Genomic DNA, 23,011 nt, shown 5'->3' with positions numbered 1-23,011 from the left:
AATCTGATGCAATACCTCATCTTCTTCGCACACGTCCACGAGGACTTCCGACTTCCCGAGCTCGACGCCCTCGCCAAACTTGAGGGTATCGACGTCGATTTGAGCGCCTACACGAACTCCTCACCATTCCTCGTCGTCGACCTTCCAGATGAGGAGACTGCGAAGCGCCTGGTGAAGCGTGCCGTTCTTGTACGAGCTATCTACGAGCTCTGGGGTGAGGCACCGACATTAGAGGCGTTACACGATGTCGTGAAAACACGCGCTGCGGAATACGGGTGGTTCGAGGCATACAGAACCGATACGTTTAAATACGAGGTCGAGATCTTTAACCATACGAGGCCTGTGGAGGAACATGTTGAGATGATCAACTCGTTCCGGTTTACGGGATTCGAGGGGAGGATCAGAATGAAAGGTGCACAACAGATCTACGCAATATTCGAGGAATGGACAAAACCCAAGGCGGGACCTCATACAATCGACCCAACACACAAGCTCGTACGAGTTTTTAACGGAAGATTGGTGAGTGTAGGAAATCGAGAAGCAATACATATGTATGATTTGAAGAAAAGGCAGTATTTGGGGACCACGAGTATGGACGCGGAACTGAGTCTGGTTTCGGCGAATATGGCGCATGCTACGCCTGGAAAACTGGTATACGACCCCTTTGTTGGAACTGGGAGTTTTTTGTTTACGTGTGGACACTATGGCGCGATGACCTTCGGGTCCGACATCGACGGTCGACAAATTCGGGGAGGGGGGAAGAAACGTGCGGGTGGAGTATTGGCAAATATCAAGCAGTATGGCCTGAGCTCGAATTTCCTAGACTGTTGTACCTATGACATCACACATAACCCCCTACGAAAGGGTGTGAGATTCGATGCGATCGTGTGTGATCCGCCATACGGTGTCCGTGCCGGCGCGAAGAAACTGGGAAGGAAGAACGATGAGGAGTTGAGGACCGAACCCATACTCTTGAGGAGCGGGATCTATAGCCACGAACAGCCCGACTACCACCCGCCCATGAGGCCCTACGAACTAAGCGAAGTTATGGTCGACCTCCTCGGATTCTCCGCAACCCGACTCAACGACGGCGGACGACTCGTCCTCTGGCTCCCCACCGTGACGGATGAGTATCAGGATGTGGACATCCCCACGCATGCGAACATGACGCTCTTGTATAACTCTGTACAGGATTTTGGGAAGTGGGCGAGAAGGTTGTTGACGTATGTTAGGCATGTACGGAAGGACGGGGAGGGAGATGGGGAAGAGATGGGGAAGGAAGGGGTTGTCACGAACGGTTTAAAGCCTGCACATGCGGATTTTAGGGAGAAATACTTTAATAGGTTCAGGAAGGATCCTGAGGCAGGGGAGGTTGAAGAGGTAGCGGACAGATTGAAAGAAGAGACGTTGAACTAGAATACAGCAGGTCATCTTGAAAGAGCTCAGATTTAGCTGCGAAATGGACCCCTGTGTAACCCATTTGCAGTCCGTATGACACGTCTCATACGCGTTCATGTTAAGAGATTTTCTACCCTGGACAATTCGCGCCGAAAAAGCGCAGCGACGCACGGACGCCCCAGCCCTGCACTGTGACATCGACAACGAAGTCGACGCGTTCAGGTTTACAAGAGCTGAATCCTATCAAAATCTCCCTGTTGTTAATTCCGCAATCCGTCTCTTTGCTTGGGTTCCCGTCTACTTCCCATATCTGTCGATCCGTCGCGGGTGGCCGTCCATTGAAACGCGCTCAATCAAAATCAGACCTAAAGGAGACACAAGCTGACCTGCCTCAAAGTCACACACAACCTTCATCCAACAAAATCGGACCTCAAGACTCCTTGGAGCTTCTTTCCATTCGTCCTTGAGCATCTTACGGTCCTTCCTTTCTCTAATCGCATTAGCTCCGAAGCTCAGACATTTTTCTATCGATCAAGCCACGGTGTTTGCTTGTTTACACCTTTTGCACGACCTGTCGAGCCTCCTGAAGATCATAGTGGATTCTTTGACGTTCGAGTGAGATTATATACCTACCAGGTGAGTTTTCTTTTAAAGGGCACTGTGTTTTGGACGCGTATTGACTGGGTCTTTGTTGCAGTTTGTTGCTTTCAACCTCCTTAAGCCGAACAAATACGTATAGCTAAGATGAATGCTACGGTGAGTCATGGACGTGTTTCGTTTGAGTTGGGAGGGTTTGGAAAGGGCTTTTGGCTGTTTTCATGGGGTATATGCTGGGCAACCATCGGCTTCGCTAATGTTCACCAACTGGCGCCTAGGAGGACAAGTCCTCCTGGGTAATGTTCGCCAAGGACATGTCGCCGAAGCCGTCTGCATAGCATATATCTACCCAAGATTCTCACTGGGGCTTATTGTATCTCTTCAAACGCGTATGCTGATTCTATACCGTTTATAGCGTCGTTCAACCCGCGCTGCCGCAACTGAGAACAATGAAAATGCAACTCGAACTCGCACAACTCGCGCCGGCAAGCCCGTCCTCGTCGACGTCGACACCAAACCAACCAAGAGCAGTCTCGGGACCCGCAAGCGTGCTGCTCTAGGCGAAGTCACTAACGTCCACGTCAAGGAAGCCGCCGTCTCCAACGGCAAGGAGAATGGAAAGGTTGCGGTGGAGGTTAAGCCCCGGGTAACCAGGACCAGGAGTACGATTCGCCCGAAGAAGGAAGAGAAGGAAGAGGTTAAGGAGGAGGAGAAGTTTACGCGCAAGAGGACGGCGCCCGCCATGAAGAAGGAGCGTGCGACTGTGTCTACTAAATCTGCGACGTCTGCAGAGCCTGAAGTCATCGAGGCTCCACCTACGAAGAAGGTCAAGTCTGAGGCACCGGTTGAGGAGGAACCTGCACCGTGGCTTGAGTTGGATGCTGACGATGCACATGACCCGTTGATGGTTGCCGAGTATGTGGAGGACATTTTCGAGTACATGAAGGAGTTGGAGCAGAACACCCTCCCTAACCCCGACTATATGTCCCTGCAGAAGGAGTTGGCATGGAATATGAGGGGTATTCTTGTGGATTGGTTGATTCAGGTGCACACCAAGTTCAGGCTCTTGCCCGAGACGCTCTTTTTGGCTGTGAACATCATCGATCGATTCCTTTCCCGCCGATTCGTGGCCTTGACGAGGCTGCAACTCGTTGGCGTTACCGCCCTCTTCATCGCGGCAAAGTACGAGGAAATCATGGCACCTTCCGTCCAGAACTTCTTGTACATGACCGACTCCGGATGGGTCGATGAGGACATTCTCAAAGCGGAACGCTACGTCTTGCAGGTGTTGGACTTCAACCTCTCTTACCCCAACCCCCTCAACTTCTTGCGTCGTATCTCCAAGGCGGACAACTACGACATCCAGACCCGCACGGTCGCCAAGTACCTCATGGAGATCTCCCTCCTTGAGCACCGTCTCCTCGCCTTCCCTCCCTCTCAGATCGCTGCGGCGTCCATGTACCTTGCGCGACTTACCCTCAACCGTTCCGCATGGGATGTCAACTTTGTTCACTACTCCGGCTACACCGAAGACGAGCTCTTGCCGGTGACGGAGATCATGATCAACTACTTGTATGGACCTGTCAAGCACGAGGCTTTCTATAAGAAGTACGCCAACAAGAAGTTCTTGAAGGCGAGTATCTTTGTCAGTGACTGGGTCAACAAGTTGGATAGAGAGGTCAAGGAGGAGGATGCGTATGGATACGACGAGCAGGAGGAGTAATTCTGCATCCAGAGAGTGGTGAGCCGTGTTGCACATGGGCATCCGGGCGTGAGTGTTGTTTTACCTATGAAGGGACTTGTGTGATTTTATGCGACGAATGGATTGATGAGTTACGATGGCATACGATGCGTCGTCTTACGCTGGGAGAGGGCAAGCATTGGGATACCCCTGTTTTCTCCATTTATTTTCTTGTTGGTCGGGGTCTTTTAATGTCGAGATAAGACGTGGTTTCTTCTTTACATGGGTAGCATAGGAATAGGATAGGCTCTTCAATTGACGGCAATTGTTTGTTTTATATATATTCGTGGCCATGTGTGTCGAGTGGCATGTGCCCGGCCCAAATTTGAATGTTCCCACGGGTGTGCTGGATTGTGGGGCACCGTCGTACTGCGTTCTTTATTGAGGAAGGTACTCTAGACTTTGTGTATCCTATTACTAGTATACCTATACGTAGGCGTTACCGAAGGGGTGGTGCTTCGTGTGCCCAAAAGCTTGCCTCCTTGGCAAAGGCAATTGGCCAATGGACAACACGCAGCCCGCCATGGTTGTCGTGAAAATACGTACAAGTCAAATAGAAAATCGTGTTGGCTGTTTAGCAATTATCGTCAAGGGGACGTTTATGTAGCCAAAAAGAAGCAGCCACGTCTAAACGCAGAAGTATGACTGATTATGGCACTGTCTTGCCTTCTGTGGACACGTACAAATCCGAGAGACCCGCTTTGCGTGATATAATTGCCTGCCTTACAGGTATCATGACCCCTAGCATGAATAATTTTCCACAGCCACGCTCAACACCGATCGTGTTCTTTCGCGATAGATGTATATAGAAGGTTACGAATCTTACAGTGGCAAATACCTGTAGCGGAGCATGAGAAACAAGAGATTTGGCTGAGGAATGTGTATTACGCCGGCCCCCGCCGACGGCAAAAATACCTGCGATTCATCAAAACTTCCGATCGAGCATGATGAAAGTATTAACGCAGGCCCTTGGATTTCGACGGACATCCCCCGCTCACCAAGCCGTGGGCAAAGCCCTACCGCGATGATTCCGCCGATACTGATCACAGAATCCTTATCCGAACTTCACACTCCCTCATGGCCATGCTCTCACTCCAACCTTTGCCGCGATACGTCCCCTCTATACTGTCCCATAATAGCATCCCTCACGACATCCGCCAACCTCGCATCCCTCTCCGGCCCCTCTGGCATCGTCGTCATAATCTCATCAATCTGCGCCTTCATAGCCGGCTCCAACCCCTCCACATCAACTGCATCCTCTCCCTCCTGCTCCGCATCCCTCATTTGCAGATCCGCGTTCTCGGGGAGACGTGGTGGTGGTTGCTGTCCGAGGACGGAGTAGAGGTAATCAGCTACGGCGAGTGCGTCGCCTTCTTCCTCGAAATGTTCGAGGACGGATTTTCCATCTTTGTTGCGCCATGAGGGGTCTGCGCCGGCTTCGAGGAGCAGTTGTGCGCATTCCACCGTTTCGCAGACGTAGAGCGGAGTATCGCCGTCCGAGTCTCCAGCATTAGGGTTAGCCCCGGGTATGGATAGTAATTGCTTCAATAATTCAACATGGTTATATGATGCCGCGGCGTGGATCGGGGTGTAGCCCGAGAAATCTGGGACAGAGGGATTGAGGGTGGCATCAGCGGCGAGGAAAGCGAGGACTTTGTCGGTCTTGCCTTCGGAGGCGGCGATCCAGATGTTGTCTGCGTGCGAGGTGGAAGGGTGAGGAGGGATATTGTCAGAGATTGAAGGCATGGTATTTGTAGGATGCGTAGAATTGTTCCGTTGGTTATTTCTCGACTTTCGGGATCGTCTGGAACGGCAACAATTATGGCGGCTGGCGCGTGGCGCAGTACAGGAGCGCTGCACCATGCTGCGATATCGTAACGGCCGCGGTTCGGTGCGATATCTACGTCCTCGGTAGTTTCGAACGTCAATATTTTCAACAAGATACCAAAGTACGATGAGCCTACCGTCTATTCTCGTCCTTATCTCCGGATCAGGCTCCAATCTCCAAGCCTTGATCGACAACCAGGGATCCGACTACAAGATCACCCATGTCATTTCCAATAAAAAAGCTGCATATGGCCTCGAGCGCGCCGCCAAAGCTTCCATCTCAACAACCGTCCACAACATCGTACCATATAAGAAGAAGCATCTAGAAGATGCTACGGCAGCGCGCCCGGATTTTGATAGAGAGTTGGCGGAGAAGATCAAGAAGTTGAACCCGGATTTGGTGGTTTGCGCTGGTTGGATGCATATTTTGTCTTCAGAATGTCTGCGACCACTGCGAGAGGCTGGTATCCCTCTTATCAACCTGCATCCTGCGCTTCCTGGGGCATTTGATGGTGCACATGCGATTGACAGAGCATATGATGCTTTCCAGAAGGGTGAGATCACCAAGACTGGCTGCATGATCCACTGGGTTATTGAGGAGGTTGACCGAGGAGAGCCTTTGTTGATCAAGGAAATTGAGATGAAGGAGGGAGAGTCGCTGGAAGACCTGGAGAATAGGATTCACAGCGTGGAGCACGTTGCGATTGTGGAAGGAACCAAGCTGGCTTTGGCGAAGAAGACATAGGTTGATGCGGAGGCGGTTCTAGAGGGGATTACGGATGTGGGGACGGGAGAGGAGAAATATGTTTACCAGGCCGAGGATGTAATGGAGTAATATGGTGATGGCGATGGCTAAGCCGATGCGGTGTGGGCTCGGAGCGAGCATTAGCCAGTAAGACGGATGGGGAGGAACGAGTGAGGAGGGGTACCACAGGATATGGGATAAGTTTGTGGGGTCACGGGAATGACTCGAAACCGGCGTCAGTAGGAGCAAGACTGACCGTTGCGTTACAAATGACCAAGCTAAGAAGCCCTACGACTTCGATTAGATATATGAGGTATAAGTAATCTAGAATTTACCAAACGTTCAAGTCCTTATCAACAAGACAAACGTAATTTCCAACGTCGCGCGGTAGACCCACGCCGCTCTCCTCGGTGATCCTCTCTGTGAATTCTCACGCTGAGCCAATCCGCGGCACCTCTGCCCGTTCCTTTTGATTGACCATCCAGATACCCTCCCGCCAATTGTAAGGCGTGACCCTCACTCAAACAACCACAAGTCAAGCGCAATTGCTTTCTCGAAATAGCGTACTGTTAAGGCTACTTGGGATGCTAAACTGATTGAAACTATTGCTATACGGTAAACCTGAGGGAAGACATGCCTTGCGGATGAGGAAACGCAGGCTCTTACGATACAGTCGAGCGCAATTGTGAATGATGAATCGGAGAAGTATATTACTTCGATTACATATATGGGATATAAGCAAAGGCAAGCTACGCCGAACGACTAATTTCTTCACCAATGATTAACGAAAGCTTCCCATGCACCGATGTCCTCTCCTCTATATTTTCCCGCGAATAGATCCCATAACTCGATAACTCCATGCCTTTCTTTATCAAATCTCCGTCTTAACGACTTGTGCACCATGACGCGAACTCGCACTCCCTGAAGGTCCAGGTGTGGGACGCGTGTTCTGGTCCACAGCGCGTAGGAGCTCGGCGAGCCTGTGCAGCCTCTCCGGGTCTTCATCCGACAAGTCGTTATAGAACGAGAACGCATCCTCCATCTGTGGGAATGGAATTCTCACAAGGAGTGCCAGTCTCGTGAACTCGTCCAAGGCGAGGAGATTCTGACGCCGCAGGGAGGAAATTAAGTGTCGCCGACGTTTGGCAACATCGCCGGGCACAACCGATGAGGGTCCCACAGGCAACGGTGCTGGTGGTCCGTGAGCGGCAGTGATGATATCAAGTATTCCTTGACAACTGGAGTCCATCTGCTCGTTCCACTCATCGGATTTGGGATGCGCATGAAGGCCACCTTTGCCTATGAGACAGTTAGAAACATGGCAGTGAGAAAGTGAGGAAGACAACACTCACCAAAAATGTAAACAAACTCTCTGGCAAATGAGATTCTCCCGAAAATATCGAGATCATCCAACTTAGAGTCATGCGCTCCGTCGTGCCGCAAAATGAGGACGGCTGCCGCAACCTGCAAAAACCATGTTAATAAGACCTGAGCCAACATTATAAAGATAGAACACAAACCAGGTCGGCGTTCTTGTTATACAGCTTGTTTTTCTGGCAAACCTTCATATCGGCCAAATGCTTCTTTATTCCTTTGATGTAGTGCCCCATCTCCCAGGTTGCGAGGTTGTCCGCCTGAACTTTGAACTCGTTCTGCGCAACCCACCGTCGAGTCGTACAAGACACGAACAGACGGACGTGCTCTTGCGCAACCGTCTTCAACAGCGCCAGTGTCCTTGTATAAATACTTCCGCGCTGTTCGGGACTGACCGAATGGCGACCAAGACGTGGCGGCATCACGCATGAAACGAAGCCTTCCTTCTTCGGTGGAACGTCCTCAGCAATAGCAGCAGAACCATTTGGATCCTGTTGATGTACAGTCAGCATAAATGGAAAGGCAAGTAGTGCTATAGCTTACCAAACTATTCTCGGCTGATGATGATCTCGCGTCCTCTACTTCCTCGCTCGTTTCCATCGCCTCATCCTGCACCGTCGCCTCCGAACTCTGCGCTCCCTGAATAGCCTTCTTCTCGGGGCGGGACAAGTGATATCGATACAACTAAAGATGTAGAAGTCAGCACAAGTTCAAATGTTCACGAAAAGCGTGGTTAGTGAAAGTTAGGAGAGAAGGGTAAGTGGGGTTGTCGAAGGACGGGAGTCCAACTTTCCCACGTACGACTGACAGAGGGCGCCTTGCCAGACATACGCAGTACTAATCAAACCGGAGGTAGTGGCACTGGCAGCGAATCCACAAAGCAGGCAGTCGATAACCTTGTCGAGAGCTCGTAGATAGGCACACCAGCCCCAGTTTCCCCCTTTCAGCTCAGCAAAGCGGCTCAGGCAAGTGGATTGTTGATGTTCGTGGACCCCGGTCGGCTCTTACGTCCGACGGAGGTTGCTGATCCCCGGCCGGCTCTTGCGTCCGGCGGAGGTTGCTGGTCGCCTCGCCCAGCTCTGGTGGCTGAGGGAGGTTGCTGATCCCCGGCCGGCTCTTGCGTCCGGCGGAGGTTGCTGATCGACGCCCGCCTTGGTGTGTGGCGGACGCTGCTGGGGTCCACTTGCCTGAGTGCCTACTGAGCTATCCCGTAAGTGTCGCGAGAACCGTCCTCTCCCATCGATGCTGGCGTCCTGTCACCTCCCGTGAAAAAAAGAAAATATGCTACGCCTACCTTATAGTGCTGCACGGCTTCCTCCGACACCAAAGTTCTCAAACAGTTCTGAAGGTTGGAGGAGTATTGCCTCTGAATTGTCGCCGTATCGTAATTCTGACGTCTCGCCAGATCCTCCTTCATGATAAGCTCTAACTCGACGAACCTCTGTTGCTGTGCGAGGAGGCAGAGTCGGTCTCGGCCAAGGAAAGACGCATTGTGACGCTCTTGCTCGATAGGCTTGTTGGGTGGAGTGCCGGAAGGCGTGATCAGTTTCGGGTCCTTAGATCTTGACGCCGACGATCGAGGACTGATGGAGGGGCGAACGTAGGGTCCATTTGGAGACCGACAAGGGAGTCGACTGGACGAAGGCCTGGGCGAGACAGGAGTGCGAGGGGGTTTGGGTCGGAAGGTGCGATGGGGTCCTTGACGAGCCAAAGTGCGGCTTTGGTCATGGGTGGAGCCAGTGTCGAGCTTCTTGTTTTGAGCTCGAGACTGAGGGGGGGTCGGCGATCCGTCGGTGTGGAGGAAGTCCTGCCCAGCGTAATGCGGCAGGGTCGTACCCATGATGTTTGAGTAGTGTGGATGTTTGAGTAGTATGGATGTTTGAGTAGTGTGGATGTTTGATGGTAGTCGTTCAAAAGGGTGGGCGACGGCACCTTTTTATCCTTCGCCACCAACTTCCTCCCTGTAACCCAACGGACCGGATCGCAGAAGAAATCCTGCTGAAAACGCGGTCATCCGTCATTATTACGCATCGTTCTTGGCAAGCCAAGAGATAACTTTTGATCCGGTCCAATCGTTCTTGGGTTACACACGAAGAAGGTTGCTGGAAACCCTGTTATCCATCATGACTAAGCCCCTCGTAATATGGCAAGCCAAGAGGTAACTTTGATCCGGTCCAATCGTTCGTTGGTTGACGTTCTTCTTTCGAAACATAGCCTCGCTTGGAGTTGCTGCGCATTGGCAACCCCCGTGCATGATAAGAGGAAAGTTTAAGTTGGGGCCGGCGGGGGTGATATATGACGAATTGGCCGAGGTTGGGACGGATCGGACGGCATGGAAATGATTGGGGTGGGAGATGGGCGTCGATGGTGAGCGAGGGAAGACGTCCTGGAGTGAATCGTGGTTGAGATGATACAACAACCATCCTCACTGCAGGACAACCGAACCAACGCTTCGTGAAAACCTGGGATCGAAGACGCCACCCCAGGCTTCGGATCCGGCATCACTGCTCTTTCCTGAACGTTATTCCTTGCGGAACCGCGTGGTCAACGTGTTTGGTGGAAATGCATATGGCGTGACCACAGCGATATTGCGGGCGGTCCCGAACGATAACAGATATCCGGTCTCAGAAGAGTTGGACACTAGAGTCGGCCCGGACATCAAAAGTGCGGCGTTGGGGGCGGTGGGGGCGGTGAGGGCGAATGAGGGGAGAGGAGGGTTGCGGGGAGGAGGAGGTGGGGTGGTGAGTCGTAACCAGCTCCAAGAAACCACACTCCACACAACCCACCCTCTCGTGAAAGGCTGGGATCGGATTACCACCCACGTCATCATCAGTTCCTACACCCCTGCTCTTTTGACACCCCTGCTCTTTTGTCTGAACCTTATTCGATATTCCACGGAAGCGGCGTGCAACGTGCAACGTGTTTGTGAAAATGGCGTGACGTCGATGGCAGACGGACGATATCCGGTTCGAAAAGCCCTTGATGGAATTTCGATGGAGTCGATGTCGCCATCGAACCATGAGATCAATCCGAAATGCGAGGAGGGATGCGGATCCAGGTTTCCGTGGAAGGAACCGGGTAAACCGGGTCAAGAATGACCAAGGCACTGAGCAGACCTGTAGGACCGGCCGACAAGGATCGTGTCGAGCTTCTTAGACAGAGCGAATTCGTCATGAGACTCGAAGCAATATGTACTGCAGCAAGGTATGCGTCGGTGTAGATTAAGGCACACCGAGACGGTCCGTATCACTCCAAAGTAACCTCACAGGCCCGCGCGATCGAGGGATGTCCTATCGTCGTGAGAAGTCCAGCAGGACTCTCCTGGCCATTGTAAGCTGTTTGGCTGAAATTGTCATTGAAGGTATCGAATGTTATGCTAAGCAGTCCCAGCCTAGCGCACGACTGAAACCAACGAACCTGACTGACGACGCACCGAACCGCGACGTTAACGAAACACCAACACCGCCGTATCCAGAGATGTCTTCTCCGATTTCTGTAGGTGGTCCGTTTGCGAGCGGCGATGTCGATGTCGATGCCGGGAAGGGGATGGGACATGTGGACGGTGGGGAGCCGCCGAGTAAGCGCGTGAAGACCGTGCATCGTGAGGTGGAGGGGGCGATTCCGTTGGATGAGGAACAGCGAAGTGAGATCGGTTCTGATGACGGGAGTTTGTTGCTGGACATCATGGAAGCCCAAAACCGCACCGACAACTCCGACGACGAGGACGGCGAAGTACCCCAGGACGAACTCCTCTCCCCCACCGAAATCGCAAAACTCCGCAAAGACCTCCGCGAAATGGGCCCAGACCTCTTCCTAAAATACTACGTTAACCAACTCGAAACACCAACCCGTTCCCTCCTCTCCGCCTTCGGATTCCGCATCCCACCCCTCCTCTGCGAATTCCCGGATCAAGCACTCCTCCCCCTTCTCGAAATGGCACTCTCACGATTCCTCTCCAAACGCCAAAAACTAGCACAATACAACACCGTGTCAGATGCCGTGGAGTTGATTCGGAACGCGAAGAACATCATCGTATTAACGGGCGCGGGAATTAGTACGAGTCTCGGTATCCCAGATTTCCGCTCCGATACGGGGATATATGCGAAGTTGGCGGAGTGTGGACTCAACGACCCACAAGAGATGTTCGATATCGACGTTTTCCGGTCTGATCCATCGATCTTTTATTCTTTTGCTCGACTCATCCTACCACCCTCCTCCTCTTCGCGGTTTACGCCCACGCATGCGTTTATTCGCTTGTTGCAAGATAAGGGGAAACTCTTGACGAATTACACGCAGAATATCGATGGGGTGGAGAGTGTTGCGGGGATTAGGGGGGAGAAGTTGGTGCAGTGTCATGGGAGTTTTGGGGGGGCGGGGTGTGTTACGTGTGGGTATAAATGTCCGGGGGAGGTGATTTTTGGGGATATCCGTGCTGGACGCATACCTAAATGTCCGCTGTGTTTGGAAAACCCTCCGATGACGACGACGACGAAGAAGGGGAAGAAGAGAACTGAGAATGAGGAGGAGGAAGAAGAAGAAGATGTGGACCCGAGCTTGGGCGTGATGAAACCCGACATAACCTTCTTCGGCGAACCCCTCCCCCCAACCTTCTCCTCCCGTCTCCTCGGCTCTCCCACCCCATCCACCTCCCCCCCTCGCACCCCCGATGCAGAATGTTGTGATTTGTTGATCGCAATCGGAACCTCCCTTAAAGTCTCTCCCGTCTCAGAAATCCTCGGCCTATTACCCCCCCACGTCCCGGCAGTTTATGTTGGGATAGAAGCGGTAAAACACGTGGAGTTTGATGTGCAGCTCTTGGGGGTTGGGAGTGATGTTGTTGTTGAGGAGGTTTGTCGACGTCTCAACTGGAGCGATGAACTACGAGCGATTGTTAGTAGGGGACAGGGAGAACAGTTGTTGAGGTTGGGTGCTGGTGGGGAGAGGGCGGTTAGGGTTGAGTGGAGGGGGGTGGAGGGGGGGAGGGAGGGGTGGTGGAGGGGGAGGGTGATGGGGGAGGAGGTTGTCGTTTGTGGTGGTGAGGCGGACGGGGATCGAGGGGGAGGCGACGAGGGGTTGGAATGAGTGTGTAGGTAGGAACGGCTCGTTGGTGCGCGTTATCCTGGCGTACGTGCCGTGTGCGGGCATTCCCGAATGGATTGCGGCTCCGCGGTATCTACAGTAACATCATGGCGCCGGCGTACGTGGTAGTACTTGTGTCATTGTGCTGGGCGGGAATGCATGGCGAAAGTTTAGATATGCATAGGTAAAGTTCGTGGGCGGATGGGATTGATTGTCAGAGATCGAATGACTAGGGATGGCCGTGGGTATTGATAGAAGTCTTGATAGACGTGTTTAAGCAACATTGATTGCTAGACTTCTCGCCCGGTATACATTTTTTACAGCTTCAAATCGATACCGATATCCGTGGATCACGCAATGAATTCGCAATTTCGCTCGTCCTGCCAAACAACCGAGATTGCTCATAACACCATCTCTTCTTTCGTGCTAGTCGATCTGCTTCCGGATTCAAACGTGTCTTTGGGTGTGCGTGTGTTCGCGTGCGTATGTGGTCCATGGTAGCCCGCATTCCGAGCGTTTCAACCTGAGACGTAGCTGATGTCAAGGGCGATCGTAATTATTTGGTTTAATTAACCGATCGTGAATAACAGGCTCAATGTATTGAGAGGGATCAATCGATCAAGAGTGCTGTCATGAATCGATTTGTGCGGGTTCATCGCATCTACCAGGCTTGAACTTCTCGGTTTCCGGGCATCGCCGCCATCAATATCAATCACGGCTCATCCCTTCATCCAGCCACCAGCTCTATCAACAGCTATTGGAGAAAAGACATCCCTCAACATTTAAATATTAAATTTCTTTCGTTTCGCCTTGGATCGCACGGCATGCGCAGCTGATCTGCAAGCGCGGGCCGCCGGGTCGCGCTAGGGCCCCTTCCGAGGGAGCGAACACGCTCACACCCGGTTCAGGTAGAGGCTGTTTCGTTCTGGAAAAGAACTTCGAAAAAGAAAGTCAATGATGACGAAGGCGAAGCAAGGATGGATCAATGAGGAAATTTTCTTGTGGGATCGGTCGGCCAGATGAGTTGGCCCGCGGTTCCGGGGGGCAACGGATCTGCAAAGTGGGGCGAAGTAGTCATGGGAGGAGTACAAGTACTTCGTCGTTCCCATCCCTGGTTATCATTAAACACTACATCACAACCATGACCGACGGTTCTGGTTACAGTGCCCCAGGCTCTTCATCCCCGTCGATGGGATCAACGGAACATCGATCTACTGGACCCAGAGCGCCGTCCAGCTCCAAGCAGTCTTGTCGTCGATCTCGTAGTCGCCATAGGTCTTCGAAGTCTCGAACTGGTGATCATACCAGCACACATTCGTGCAACGAACGCTCGCGTTCGCCACGACGGACGGAGGCCTCCGATAAACACTCATGCCGGACCCGCGACCGATCCCCTCACAAGAGCCGAAGCTCGCCGTGTTGTTCGCTGCAAGTTTACAAGGATGCATCCCTCACCGCCGATATCGAGAGACAGTTTGGATTCTCTGGTGATATGCGGAGCGACACGCATTGGAAAAAGGTTGAAGATGCCGTATGGGATGATCTTGTCGACCATGGATTTACCGAGGGCCAAGCCGACCGTTACGTGCAGACCCATCTTATGAGGTCTTTGGAGTACCTGGTGGGGACGGGAAGCAAGAAAGTGGATCAGCAGACTTGTCATCATTACAATGTACGTACTAACTTTTCTTTCTTATTTCTTCCGTTGCATTGCCGGTCCCCGACGCAGAGAGAGAAGGTGCCGACATACCAACAACTCGACAACGTGGCCCTTCAACAGGATAAGACAGCGTTCGACTGCTCTTAGGCAGGAGCGGAACCAACCCGTGAGCGCCCAGGACCAGCTGTCAAAGAGTTCGCCCTTGCACGGCTTCAATGCGTGTCTGGTTTCTCCCAGCGCTTGTTGTCCCCACACAGGTTCCGGTCCGCACTGCGGACTCCCTTTGCCATTACGGCACCGGCCACGCCCCAGCACCCCGTCCATCTCGACTTTCAACAGGATAAGACAGCGTTCGACTGCTCTTGGGCAGGACCGGAACCAACCCGTGAGAGCCCAGGACCAGCTGTCAAAGAGTTCGCCCTTGCACGGCCTCAATGCGTGTCTGGTTTCTCCCAGCGCTTGTTGTCCCCACACAGGTTCCGGTCTGCATTGCGGACTCCCTCTACACATCGCCAAGGACGGGGCATCGGTTCTTCCTTCTCTCTCTGCGCCAACCATATCTCCTTGGGTTAGGGTTCTTTGACTTTTCTTCGTCATGCTTCTTGTTCATCGCCCAATATACTGACTCGTACCAGACATATCTAGAGAGTACCCCTAAACCGCCAAGGGAACCCCCGACTGCCGCCGACCTTAAGCATCGAGAGGACATCGAGTTGGACGACCATTTTGACATCGCATCTCCCAGGAAAGTTTTGATAGAAGCCCTCGATTTAGTCGAGGAGTTCTGCTTGCTGTGGGTGATGCGTTACGTATCCCATGAGGCTAGGAAAACGAAAGCGCAGGAAAAGAAAATGAAGGGGTGGTGTGTGGGGTGGGAGCTATCCCACTACCGTACTGTGATGCTTAAATTCCTGAATCACAAGGACAGGAAATCTCACTGGCTTCAGGATTTCCTCCCCAACGTCGATCTAGTATGCGTCTCCATTCTTTCTCTGCCCGCGATGCTAAGAATGACTATTTTCAGGCAACCAATGCCATTATGATGGCACGACATGATGATTCGCACAGGAATCCGTTATATTCGGACGATGTTGTGACGAACTTGGGCCTAGCTCTCCGTTTTGTCCGAACCTGGGGTGCCTCAATCCTCTTCGCTCGTATTGCTGCGGTTTGCTTACTTCCTTGTACAGGGTACAGCAACTTCCCAGTAACGGACGCCGACTATTACTACGGGCGGCTTAAGAATCTATTTGATGGTTTCATCAGCCATCGATCTTAAACACATAACGCCCGCTCGGACTTAACGATACGCGGCTGGTGATTGAGCGGTGTACTCGAAGTAATAGTCATGGCGTTTGGGATTGAGTATGGACATTGGTGACATGGTGTTTTTTTGTTATGAACTTACGGCAAGGATGATGTTTTGGGAATGGAGTGATCACGGAAACGAGGATAACGGCGCATAGACATTTGCTATCTTGCTACTTTTGCTACACTATACCTATCATATCCTTATTATCAACAATTCTTCCTTCATACAGTACCTTCGACTGTTTTCATATTGCTCTGTAACTTCTGAAAACAATAGTTTATTCACTGTCCCTCCTCAAAGATGCATGCGCTCCTACTGAGGTATCAAAACGGCTTGTCACGGCTCAGGACCTCACAGTCGCATGGTGTCCTTCCCACCTCGTCCGTACTGTCGTTGTCGAGCCATAACTCCCTCTCTTTTGCGCAACCGGACTTCATCATCAAACGCGCATTGCACGATCATGCTCCGTATCACATTGTCTTGTAGTATGGCAGAGGTGCACGGGCGCCTCGATGCGGCACTTAAATCCTGCACCGATGAAGAGAGATCTGAGTACTTGGGGTCAAGATTCGGCAACCTTGGTTCACGGCGAGAACTGCAGATGCAGCTTCGCTCGCCGTGTGCAGCGAGATCTCCCTCTAACACGTTATCATCCACCCCTACGTTCTCCTGTTCAGAACCCCCCCACCCTCCCCTCAGCCCACCTCTCACCCTGAACCTCCCCCAACCTCACTGTTTTCCTCCCCTCCCTATACGTCCTCAAAAACACACCCAAATCTCCACCCTCCTCTAAGAAACTCTCGGCCAGGGCATCGCTCATCTCCGAAACGGACGTCGTACTCGCATTGAGATGTTGTTGGAGAGATGGAGGTGAGAGAGGTGAGAGGGCGGAGTACATATGTTCCTCAGTTTGTCGCCAGGTTCGGTAGAGGGAGGCTGAATCGCGGAGTTTGGCGTCGGTGTCTGTGCGGCGGAGGTCGAGAGTCGTACGGGTGGACATGATGCGATCTGTTGAAGATGGCTGTCAGCGATGATATGTATGCGTGACTGCGTGGATCGCAGACCTGCTAGTTCTTCATTGGCTTTCCATGCCTCTCGTTCGAGCTCTCTGTGCTCCTTCGCGATAGGACTCTGGCTCTCCCAGAAAGCGTCGAGCAAGCCATCAGTCTCCTGAAGTTCCTTCAGTTCAGCGACACTCTTTCCTTGTAGTCCCTCTATCAGAGCACGATCCGCATCGGCTGTCGGCGGATGTAAAGCGTGAGGTTGCAGTGGTGTGGGCGGGTGCGGAGTCGACGACAGCGATCCGTTATGCGAATGCGAAGGCGGTAAAGGAGGCAATGGAGGAGGAACAATCGAAGACATTGCTATCAAAAAGAACAAATCGGTACGAATTGACGATGAGGTTGGTGGTGGGGTACGAGTGTGCCTGATGGAAGCCGCGGCCGCGGCCGCTGCCGCTGCGGAGACTCCGCGACACGACAGGACACGACACGACCATCCCAACAACAGTCGAGACCAGAGAACCCATTCATCGTCTATACACTCGTCCGCTCTCAGCATGTTCCAGTCAATACGAGGTTTCCTTAGCCGACACCGCCGGGCGATCGGTGTTACAACTGTCGTCGCCAGTGCTGCCTATCTTGCAACTCAGTATGTTTCCTCAAAGATAAAAGAAGTTCAAGAGCGGGCTATGGGTGAGAGGACCGCCAAAGAAAAGTTTGTATTATGGCCGACGTCATCTCTATGGATGTATGCTAACCAGATGCTAGTCTTCGTCGACGGTTCGAGCAGAACCAACAGGATTGCACCTTCACCTTGCTTGCACTCTTCCCTAGCCTGGCAGAGCAAGTTTCTCATGAATTGGATGTCGAGGGCATCACCGCAGATTTGCAACGAAAGAAGGCCCCGAGTAAAGCCGCTGAAGGGGATGAGGCTGGATCCATGATAAGTGGAATGAGTGAAGTCGCTGGCGATGGCAACGGAAGGTCGAAAGCTGAGCTGTGGAACGACCTGAAGATACTGTGTACGTATGCGCTTCCCGATACGCGGTCAGTATACAATTTCTAATGGGGGACAGCTATCACGCGCACTTTGACGTTAATCTATTGTCTGGTCTTGCTCACCGTTTTGACAAGGGTGCAACTGAACATCATCGGCCGTGGTACATATGTAGCAAGTGTCGTATCGTTATGGAGTCCAGTGCTTAATAATGAAGTTCGCATTGAGGAGGAAGATGGCGACGAGCGCACTGATCTTGAGCGAGATTACCTGAGTTTCTCGTGGTGGTTGATACACAATGGATGGAAGGGGCTCAGTGCGAAGGTGAAGACGGCTGTGGAAGAACTGATTGGAGGGTAAGAATTCTTATCGCCAGAAGCAACTTGGGCATGTATGCTGACATTGCAATGGCAGGATGTCCCTGAAGGAAGAGCTGTCTCTTGCACAGTTTGACCTCATCATTTCTCGCATCCGTGCTATCGTTGAGAAGGAATCTTTTCTGCAATTCCTTCTCCCATTGACTCCTGGAGAGGAAGCACAAGTCCTCCAGCAGTTCACCGACAGGGACGGCAGCTGTGATGCAGATGGGGCTGAAGGTATAATTCTACCAAGCCTACCACTACGTCATCTTATTGATGAAACACACGATTTTCTATCGTCTCCAGACGCAGTCATTGTGATAAACCAGCTCCTCAATGCTGGTGTGCATACCTTAATTGAGAACATGGCAGCAGCAATCTATCCCTCTGAGCCATCAGTGGACAATACTGACATCCTACAACGTCGGGTACGGCTAGCAAGTATGTTGCCGGTAATAACGAGGGAGGCAAAACGCATTGAGCAAGCGAAGGAGTATGCTAGGGAGATGGAGGCCGGAAGTGATGGGTTGGTTAGGTTCTCCGCCATCGTGTACAGCAGCTATGACAAAGGGCGACTTGCTGCTGCTGATGGGCTTAATGGTTATTCGGAGGAGAATTGAGGAAGGGAACATGGTCTACTTAGATTATAATCGAGTTGCTGCATAACCGTCCAAAATCATAACCCTAAGTTTCTCGTCCCCACTCTCACGGATTTTGTGAGTCAAGTACCCCCACGACGTGAGTAAAGTACCTCATCGACGTGGACTCGTGCGGCTGCGGTCGTGTCGTGTCGCGGATTCCGATCACGTACGACATCACTTCACCACCCGACACCATCACGAACAAAACAAATGACAGACTACACCAGTAACAATCCAAAAAACAACTTCATGCCTTCCCAAATGCTAACTCTCCCGCTTCCACAGCCGTCCTCGCACAAATCCCACTTATCAAATCCCCCTCGGTACAGATCCCGAGTGCGGTGCATTTACCGTACCAATATATTTCGCTTCCTCCGAGTCTTTCGGCCGTGGTATGTTCATACTTTTCTAGCAGCATTTATTCGGGATAGGGGTGCTGACGGTGGGTTGAAGCCAGTCACGGATGTATCGAAAGTTCGCTCGATGGCCGAGGAAACGAAGACCTCCCTCCAAACCTCCACCACACGAGAAGCCAATGCGAAAGATAAGTGGGAAGAGTATGTAACACGAACAGAGAAACGCAAGGTGGAGGAAGCACGTCGCGTAGCACCTGGCTACCTCGATAGTGGAGTCAGGATGTTGCAGCCTACTGCGTCGATGCGGAGACGGAATGAGGAACAGGCAGATGAGAAAGAAGAGGGAAAGGGGGAAAGTGGAGAGGGGGACGAGTTGGATAGGGCATTCGGGAAGGTCGAAATCTCGTCGTGAGGAGCATACATGCGCATAATATGGAACGCTGGAGATACCCCTGCTACGACCCGTACGCATGAAACGTACCGGTTTGCGGTTCTCCAAATGGTACCTCAGCTGATGGTCGTTGAGTGATTTCAAGTGACTGATTCATGGTGTGCAGATTGCACTGGCCCTTCCTTTTATTGGAGACCCTACGATATCGCCAGAACTCATGAGCCCTCGACTTCGAGGTCCGGCATGAGAAGAATGGTTTCGTGCACACGGAGGAACGCTCACGACAAGATATTGACCGAAGCCCCCGAGCTCTATATCGGAATGGTGGTCACGGGCGGACGTAGCCGGGTTGAATGCAAGCAAATGGAATGTCATATTCGCACGGTCATATACATCAGGCTGCACTTGCGACGGATACGTCTTTTGCATCTTCGAAATCTCTCAGAAGCTCCGGCCTCTTCTTGAGCTTGCTGACGCGATGTCAGGCGAGGGGACGATGAGCGCAGTAATTTGAAACACACAACAGATCTGAATGCAGATATCTTTTCTTATGTGTAGAATGTGCTATTGCTTGAGTTTGTTCCATGACACTTCTGATGCCATGCCTTTTCACCTATGCTACGTCCGACCGCACCTCACAACAATGCAAAGTTCACTACAAGCTCCTCGTCTACTTCTTCTTGCCCTTCTTGCCTCCTTCATCCTCATCATCACTAAACGCCAACCTCTCCTCCTCCTCCTCCTCATCCCTAATCTTGACCCTCTCAAACTGACTCAAATCAACCTCCACATCACCCTCCTCCAAATACTGCGCATCACTCGCAATCAAATCCTTATTCGTCTCAAACAACTCCTTCCCCGTCAATTTCTTCGGATTCGCATTATTCCTGGCTCCCCTTCCCAACGCTTTCTCCTCAGCGGCCTTCTTCTCAGCAGCGCGGAGTGCCGCCATTTCGACGTCGAATTTCGCTTTCCAGGCGAGGAAGCGTTCGGGTGTGACGACCGTTCCCCGGAATTTCTCCATTTCGGCGTCTTCGATTGCTTGGCGTCTGGCGGCTTCGGCTGCGAGTTGCGCTTCGTGTTTTTGGGTGAGGAGGTTTGCGGCTTCTTCTTGGAGGGTGGAGCATAGTGTGAAGACCATCGCCATACCCATGTTCTCCTCGCCCACTTCCTTTAGTTTACCTTCCAGCACTCTGTAATCACTGTCGTCAAACTCCGGATCATCCTGCTTGTTCTCGTCCTCGTCCTCATCCTCATCCTCCTCCCTCTCATTCGGTATCGACCCAACCTTCAACTCCGGCAGGGAATCAGACGGATAATCGGGCGTATACCGCACCTCCAAGACTGCAGACGGCGGATTGGGACTCGAAGTGAGATCGTTGAGGGGGAGTGTGATGACGAAATGTTGGTCGCTGTGCAACTCCAGTTCTTCCGGGTAGATTGATTGGAGGACTTCGAGTTCTTGTTCTTGTTCGGCTTTGTTTTCTTCGGACATTGTAATTGTATCTGATTGAGGTGTAGGAGGCGGTGTGAGCTCTCTGGACTTTTCCGGGTTGGGCCTGTAACGTCGACGTCGGTCGTCGATGCAAAGGTTAACCTGGAGTTCGAGCTTCGGTTGTGCCTGGATTAATCTTGCGGTGAATCGTAAAAATTAATAAATTCAATATTAAAAAACTCCAAACCTAACCCAGCCGTAGCTATAGAGTGATCAAAAAAGTGTAGAGTCCTTTCCAAAGGTCCATGATGCGTCTAGCCCCATCCTCGTAGCTCTGCCATCTTGTATCGTTCCATAAGCCGTGCAATTGCAATCCATCTCCCCGTTTATCAATATTCTGCGCCCTCTTTCTCACATCCATCGTCATACTTCTCCCGTCCCCAAAGCTTGACAGCGTCACTGACCCCCCTCTAAAACCTCAATGACTCTCCCAACCCTCCTCCTAACCTCCCCACTCTCCTCCAGCACACAAACATTAACCGCCTCAACCAACCTCTCCACCAACTCCCTGCCACCATCCTCAACAACCTCGCTCGCTTCCTCCACTCTTGCTAATAACGCCTTTAACGGGCCCTCCAATTCGGACGTTGACGAAGAAGGGAGACCAGGGAGAGTTTGAGGGGTTGGAGGGACAGAATCATACCCTTCGTCACTACCACCGGGACGGCGGGGGGCGTGAGTACTTGTGGGCGCGAGTAAGGACTCGAAAGACGGGGAGGGGTATTCGTCGGTTGGGGTGAAGTACTCCGATCGAGTGCTGGTTGCAGCACTCATGGTACTCACTGCGCTGTCACCCCTCCGCATCGGTGGTGGCGCCGGGAACAAGTTCAACAGATCATCGTTCCCGTTCCCGTTCTTGGTCTGCGATTGGGAAGACGGACGTCTTGGTGTACCCTCGGCTGAACGTGGGTGGATGAGGAGGGATGGTGATGAGGAGTTGCGGCGGGAGAGGGGAATGGTGGAGCCAGATGATGTACGGTGAATGAGGGATGGGCGGCGTGGTGTCGAGTTTTGTGACGACGCTGATGACAACGACGTCGAGCGAGCGCCGATAAGAGGCGAAGCTGACATTAGGCGCCCCGGTGGTGATAAAACACGTTGTGTAGGTGACGCAGTCCCCGGACGCCGAGGTGCAGGCGCAAGAGGTGACAGCGACGACCGTCTTCCAGAAACCGTAGGCGATAACACGTTAGGCGTCGGCGATGCTGTACTTGAACGCGCAGGCGAAGAAGGACATATAGGCGCTGCCGACAACCGCCGCGACCCGCTCAACATCCTCTCCCTCAAATTCCTCAAGTCACCCGCTAAGCGCCTCATATCTTCCGGTGTAGTCCCCTCGCTCTTTCCTGTAACGGCTTTCGGTGTCGTATCTCCTGAAATCTCATCAACCCCCGTCGCTTCCGTAACACTCCGTAACCTCAAACTCCCTCGCATGCCCGCACCCGCACTCGAAGGCCGACTCCCATTCCCAATCTCCATAGCTCCATTCGCACTAACACTCCTCATTCTTTCCCCAGTCGGCACGAACAACGTACTCCGCGCCTGCTCCAACCGCGCATTCATAGCATGTAATCTCTTCTGCGCGACTCTCAGCCTCTGCTCCGCCGCACAACTCAACGAGAACGGGGTCATCGCTCCAGTACTCCTCCCATCATCTTCATCGTCGTCGTCGTGCTCGGAATCGGTTGTCGATGTTGGCGATGGTGAGCGTCGACGGAGATGTGAGACGGATGCGACGTGACGGATTCGCGGTGGTGTTTGGCCGGCTGATCGGGCGATTGCGAGGGCGGAGGGTGCACGGCGCGTTTGTAGCGAGCTCGATGGTCTAGGCAGTAACGATGGCGATGTCTTCAGCGAAGACAAAGAGGTAATTCGTCTCGGCAAACGCGAAGCACCCTGCATCACCGGCGTCCCAGGTCGCGAGCCATTGACCGGCAGCGCCAAGCTTGTCACCGTATTCTCCGACGTAGTGACCTCCTCTAGGCTCGTCGACTCCATTCTAGACAATACTTCGGGAGATACGATGGTGTGGTGTTTT

General features: G+C 52.4%; 12 protein-coding genes across 12 annotated transcripts; 7 read left to right on the top strand and 5 right to left on the bottom strand.

Moving 5' to 3' along the window:
* Positions 1–6: 6 nt before the first annotated feature.
* Positions 7–1,416, top strand: SAICODRAFT_67719 (tRNA guanosine-2'-O-methyltransferase; the record flags this gene model as incomplete). The annotated part of the gene is made up of 2 exons (XM_019170337.1): positions 7–1,236; positions 1,306–1,416. 2 exons carry the CDS (start codon positions 7–9, stop codon positions 1,414–1,416), a joined length of 1,341 nt encoding a protein of 446 aa, XP_019021472.1.
* A 367-nt stretch (positions 1,417–1,783) lies between these two features.
* SAICODRAFT_73407 (A/B/D/E cyclin) lies at positions 1,784–3,843 on the top strand. The gene is made up of 3 exons (XM_019170854.1): positions 1,784–2,034; positions 2,096–2,154; positions 2,411–3,843. Exons 2-3 carry the CDS (start codon positions 2,143–2,145, stop codon positions 3,716–3,718), a joined length of 1,320 nt encoding a protein of 439 aa, XP_019021471.1. The 5' UTR covers positions 1,784–2,034; positions 2,096–2,142; the 3' UTR covers positions 3,719–3,843.
* Positions 3,844–5,068: 1,225 nt separating this feature from the next.
* On the bottom strand, positions 5,069–5,428 carry SAICODRAFT_41372 (ankyrin; the record flags this gene model as incomplete). The annotated part of the gene is made up of 1 exon (XM_019168658.1): positions 5,069–5,428. A coding segment is annotated over one exon (360 nt), but the record flags the coding sequence as incomplete, so codon positions are not given.
* A 208-nt stretch (positions 5,429–5,636) lies between these two features.
* On the top strand, positions 5,637–6,624 carry SAICODRAFT_31906 (phosphoribosylglycinamide formyltransferase). Its single transcript, XM_019168049.1, has one exon. The coding sequence runs from the start codon at positions 5,691–5,693 to the stop codon at positions 6,306–6,308; it is 618 nt and encodes a 205-aa protein (XP_019021469.1). The 5' UTR covers positions 5,637–5,690; the 3' UTR covers positions 6,309–6,624.
* A 555-nt stretch (positions 6,625–7,179) lies between these two features.
* On the bottom strand, positions 7,180–9,522 carry SAICODRAFT_27573 (uncharacterized protein; the record flags this gene model as incomplete). Its single annotated transcript, XM_019167042.1, has 7 exons — positions 7,180–7,607; positions 7,661–7,772; positions 7,829–8,173; positions 8,226–8,366; positions 8,484–8,519; positions 8,691–8,885; positions 8,977–9,522. The coding sequence occupies 7 exons, from the start codon at positions 9,520–9,522 to the stop codon at positions 7,180–7,182; spliced, it is 1,803 nt and encodes a 600-aa protein (XP_019021468.1).
* Positions 9,523–9,926: 404 nt separating this feature from the next.
* SAICODRAFT_67715 (SIR2-domain-containing protein) lies at positions 9,927–13,295 on the top strand (the record flags this gene model as incomplete). The annotated part of the gene is made up of 6 exons (XM_019170336.1): positions 9,927–10,042; positions 10,266–10,372; positions 10,868–10,886; positions 11,467–12,598; positions 13,192–13,240; positions 13,263–13,295. Exons 1-6 carry the CDS (start codon positions 10,015–10,017, stop codon positions 13,293–13,295), a joined length of 1,368 nt encoding a protein of 455 aa, XP_019021467.1. The 5' UTR covers positions 9,927–10,014.
* Positions 13,296–14,712: 1,417 nt separating this feature from the next.
* SAICODRAFT_171909 (uncharacterized protein) lies at positions 14,713–15,897 on the top strand. The gene is made up of 3 exons (XM_019165767.1): positions 14,713–15,392; positions 15,446–15,557; positions 15,612–15,897. The coding sequence occupies exons 1-3, from the start codon at positions 14,856–14,858 to the stop codon at positions 15,698–15,700; spliced, it is 738 nt and encodes a 245-aa protein (XP_019021466.1). The 5' UTR covers positions 14,713–14,855; the 3' UTR covers positions 15,701–15,897.
* Positions 15,898–16,406: 509 nt separating this feature from the next.
* On the bottom strand, positions 16,407–17,095 carry SAICODRAFT_9905 (uncharacterized protein; the record flags this gene model as incomplete). Its single annotated transcript, XM_019172175.1, has 2 exons — positions 16,407–16,741; positions 16,798–17,095. The coding sequence occupies 2 exons, from the start codon at positions 17,093–17,095 to the stop codon at positions 16,407–16,409; spliced, it is 633 nt and encodes a 210-aa protein (XP_019021465.1).
* Positions 17,096–17,236: 141 nt separating this feature from the next.
* On the top strand, positions 17,237–18,786 carry SAICODRAFT_73401 (Peroxin-3). The gene is made up of 4 exons (XM_019170853.1): positions 17,237–17,449; positions 17,503–17,756; positions 17,811–18,087; positions 18,146–18,786. Exons 1-4 carry the CDS (start codon positions 17,292–17,294, stop codon positions 18,708–18,710), a joined length of 1,254 nt encoding a protein of 417 aa, XP_019021464.1. The 5' UTR covers positions 17,237–17,291; the 3' UTR covers positions 18,711–18,786.
* A 137-nt stretch (positions 18,787–18,923) lies between these two features.
* On the top strand, positions 18,924–19,935 carry SAICODRAFT_31902 (uncharacterized protein). The gene is made up of 3 exons (XM_019168048.1): positions 18,924–19,123; positions 19,185–19,589; positions 19,645–19,935. The coding sequence occupies exon 2, from the start codon at positions 19,215–19,217 to the stop codon at positions 19,497–19,499; it is 285 nt and encodes a 94-aa protein (XP_019021463.1). The 5' UTR covers positions 18,924–19,123; positions 19,185–19,214; the 3' UTR covers positions 19,500–19,589; positions 19,645–19,935.
* A 140-nt stretch (positions 19,936–20,075) lies between these two features.
* On the bottom strand, positions 20,076–20,665 carry SAICODRAFT_31901 (uncharacterized protein). The gene has a single exon (XM_019168047.1). It carries the CDS (start codon positions 20,629–20,631, stop codon positions 20,149–20,151), a length of 483 nt encoding a protein of 160 aa, XP_019021462.1. The 5' UTR covers positions 20,632–20,665; the 3' UTR covers positions 20,076–20,148.
* Positions 20,666–21,121: 456 nt separating this feature from the next.
* SAICODRAFT_21595 (uncharacterized protein) lies at positions 21,122–22,971 on the bottom strand (the record flags this gene model as incomplete). The annotated part of the gene is made up of 1 exon (XM_019166441.1): positions 21,122–22,971. The coding sequence occupies one exon, from the start codon at positions 22,969–22,971 to the stop codon at positions 21,370–21,372; it is 1,602 nt and encodes a 533-aa protein (XP_019021461.1). The 3' UTR covers positions 21,122–21,369.
* Between the last annotated feature and the right edge of the window lie 40 nt (positions 22,972–23,011).

The sequence above is a fragment of the Saitoella complicata genome (assembly GCF_001661265.1).
Source record: "Saitoella complicata NRRL Y-17804 unplaced genomic scaffold SAICOscaffold_26, whole genome shotgun sequence".
NCBI classification, from domain to species: domain Eukaryota; kingdom Fungi; phylum Ascomycota; class Saitoellomycetes; order Saitoellales; family Saitoellaceae; genus Saitoella; species Saitoella complicata.
This window is presented reverse-complemented; position numbering and strand designations above follow the sequence as displayed.

Coding starts and splice junctions, on each gene's coding strand:
- SAICODRAFT_31906 (XM_019168049.1), top strand. CDS start 5,691: ATGAGCCTACCGTCTATTCTCGTCCTTATCTCCGGATCAGGCTCCAAT.
- SAICODRAFT_171909 (XM_019165767.1), top strand. CDS start 14,856: ATGCGTGTCTGGTTTCTCCCAGCGCTTGTTGTCCCCACACAGGTTCCG. Junction 15,393..15,445: donor TCCTCCCCAACGTCGATCTA/GTATGCGTCTCC, acceptor GACTATTTTCAG/GCAACCAATGCCATTATGAT. Junction 15,558..15,611: donor CCGTTTTGTCCGAACCTGGG/GTGCCTCAATCC, acceptor TTCCTTGTACAG/GGTACAGCAACTTCCCAGTA.
- SAICODRAFT_73401 (XM_019170853.1), top strand. CDS start 17,292: ATGTTCCAGTCAATACGAGGTTTCCTTAGCCGACACCGCCGGGCGATC. Junction 17,450..17,502: donor GAGAGGACCGCCAAAGAAAA/GTTTGTATTATG, acceptor ACCAGATGCTAG/TCTTCGTCGACGGTTCGAGC. Junction 18,088..18,145: donor GTGGAAGAACTGATTGGAGG/GTAAGAATTCTT, acceptor TTGCAATGGCAG/GATGTCCCTGAAGGAAGAGC.
- SAICODRAFT_31902 (XM_019168048.1), top strand. CDS start 19,215: ATGGCCGAGGAAACGAAGACCTCCCTCCAAACCTCCACCACACGAGAA.
- SAICODRAFT_31901 (XM_019168047.1), bottom strand. CDS start 20,631: ATGGGTATGGCGATGGTCTTCACACTATGCTCCACCCTCCAAGAAGAA.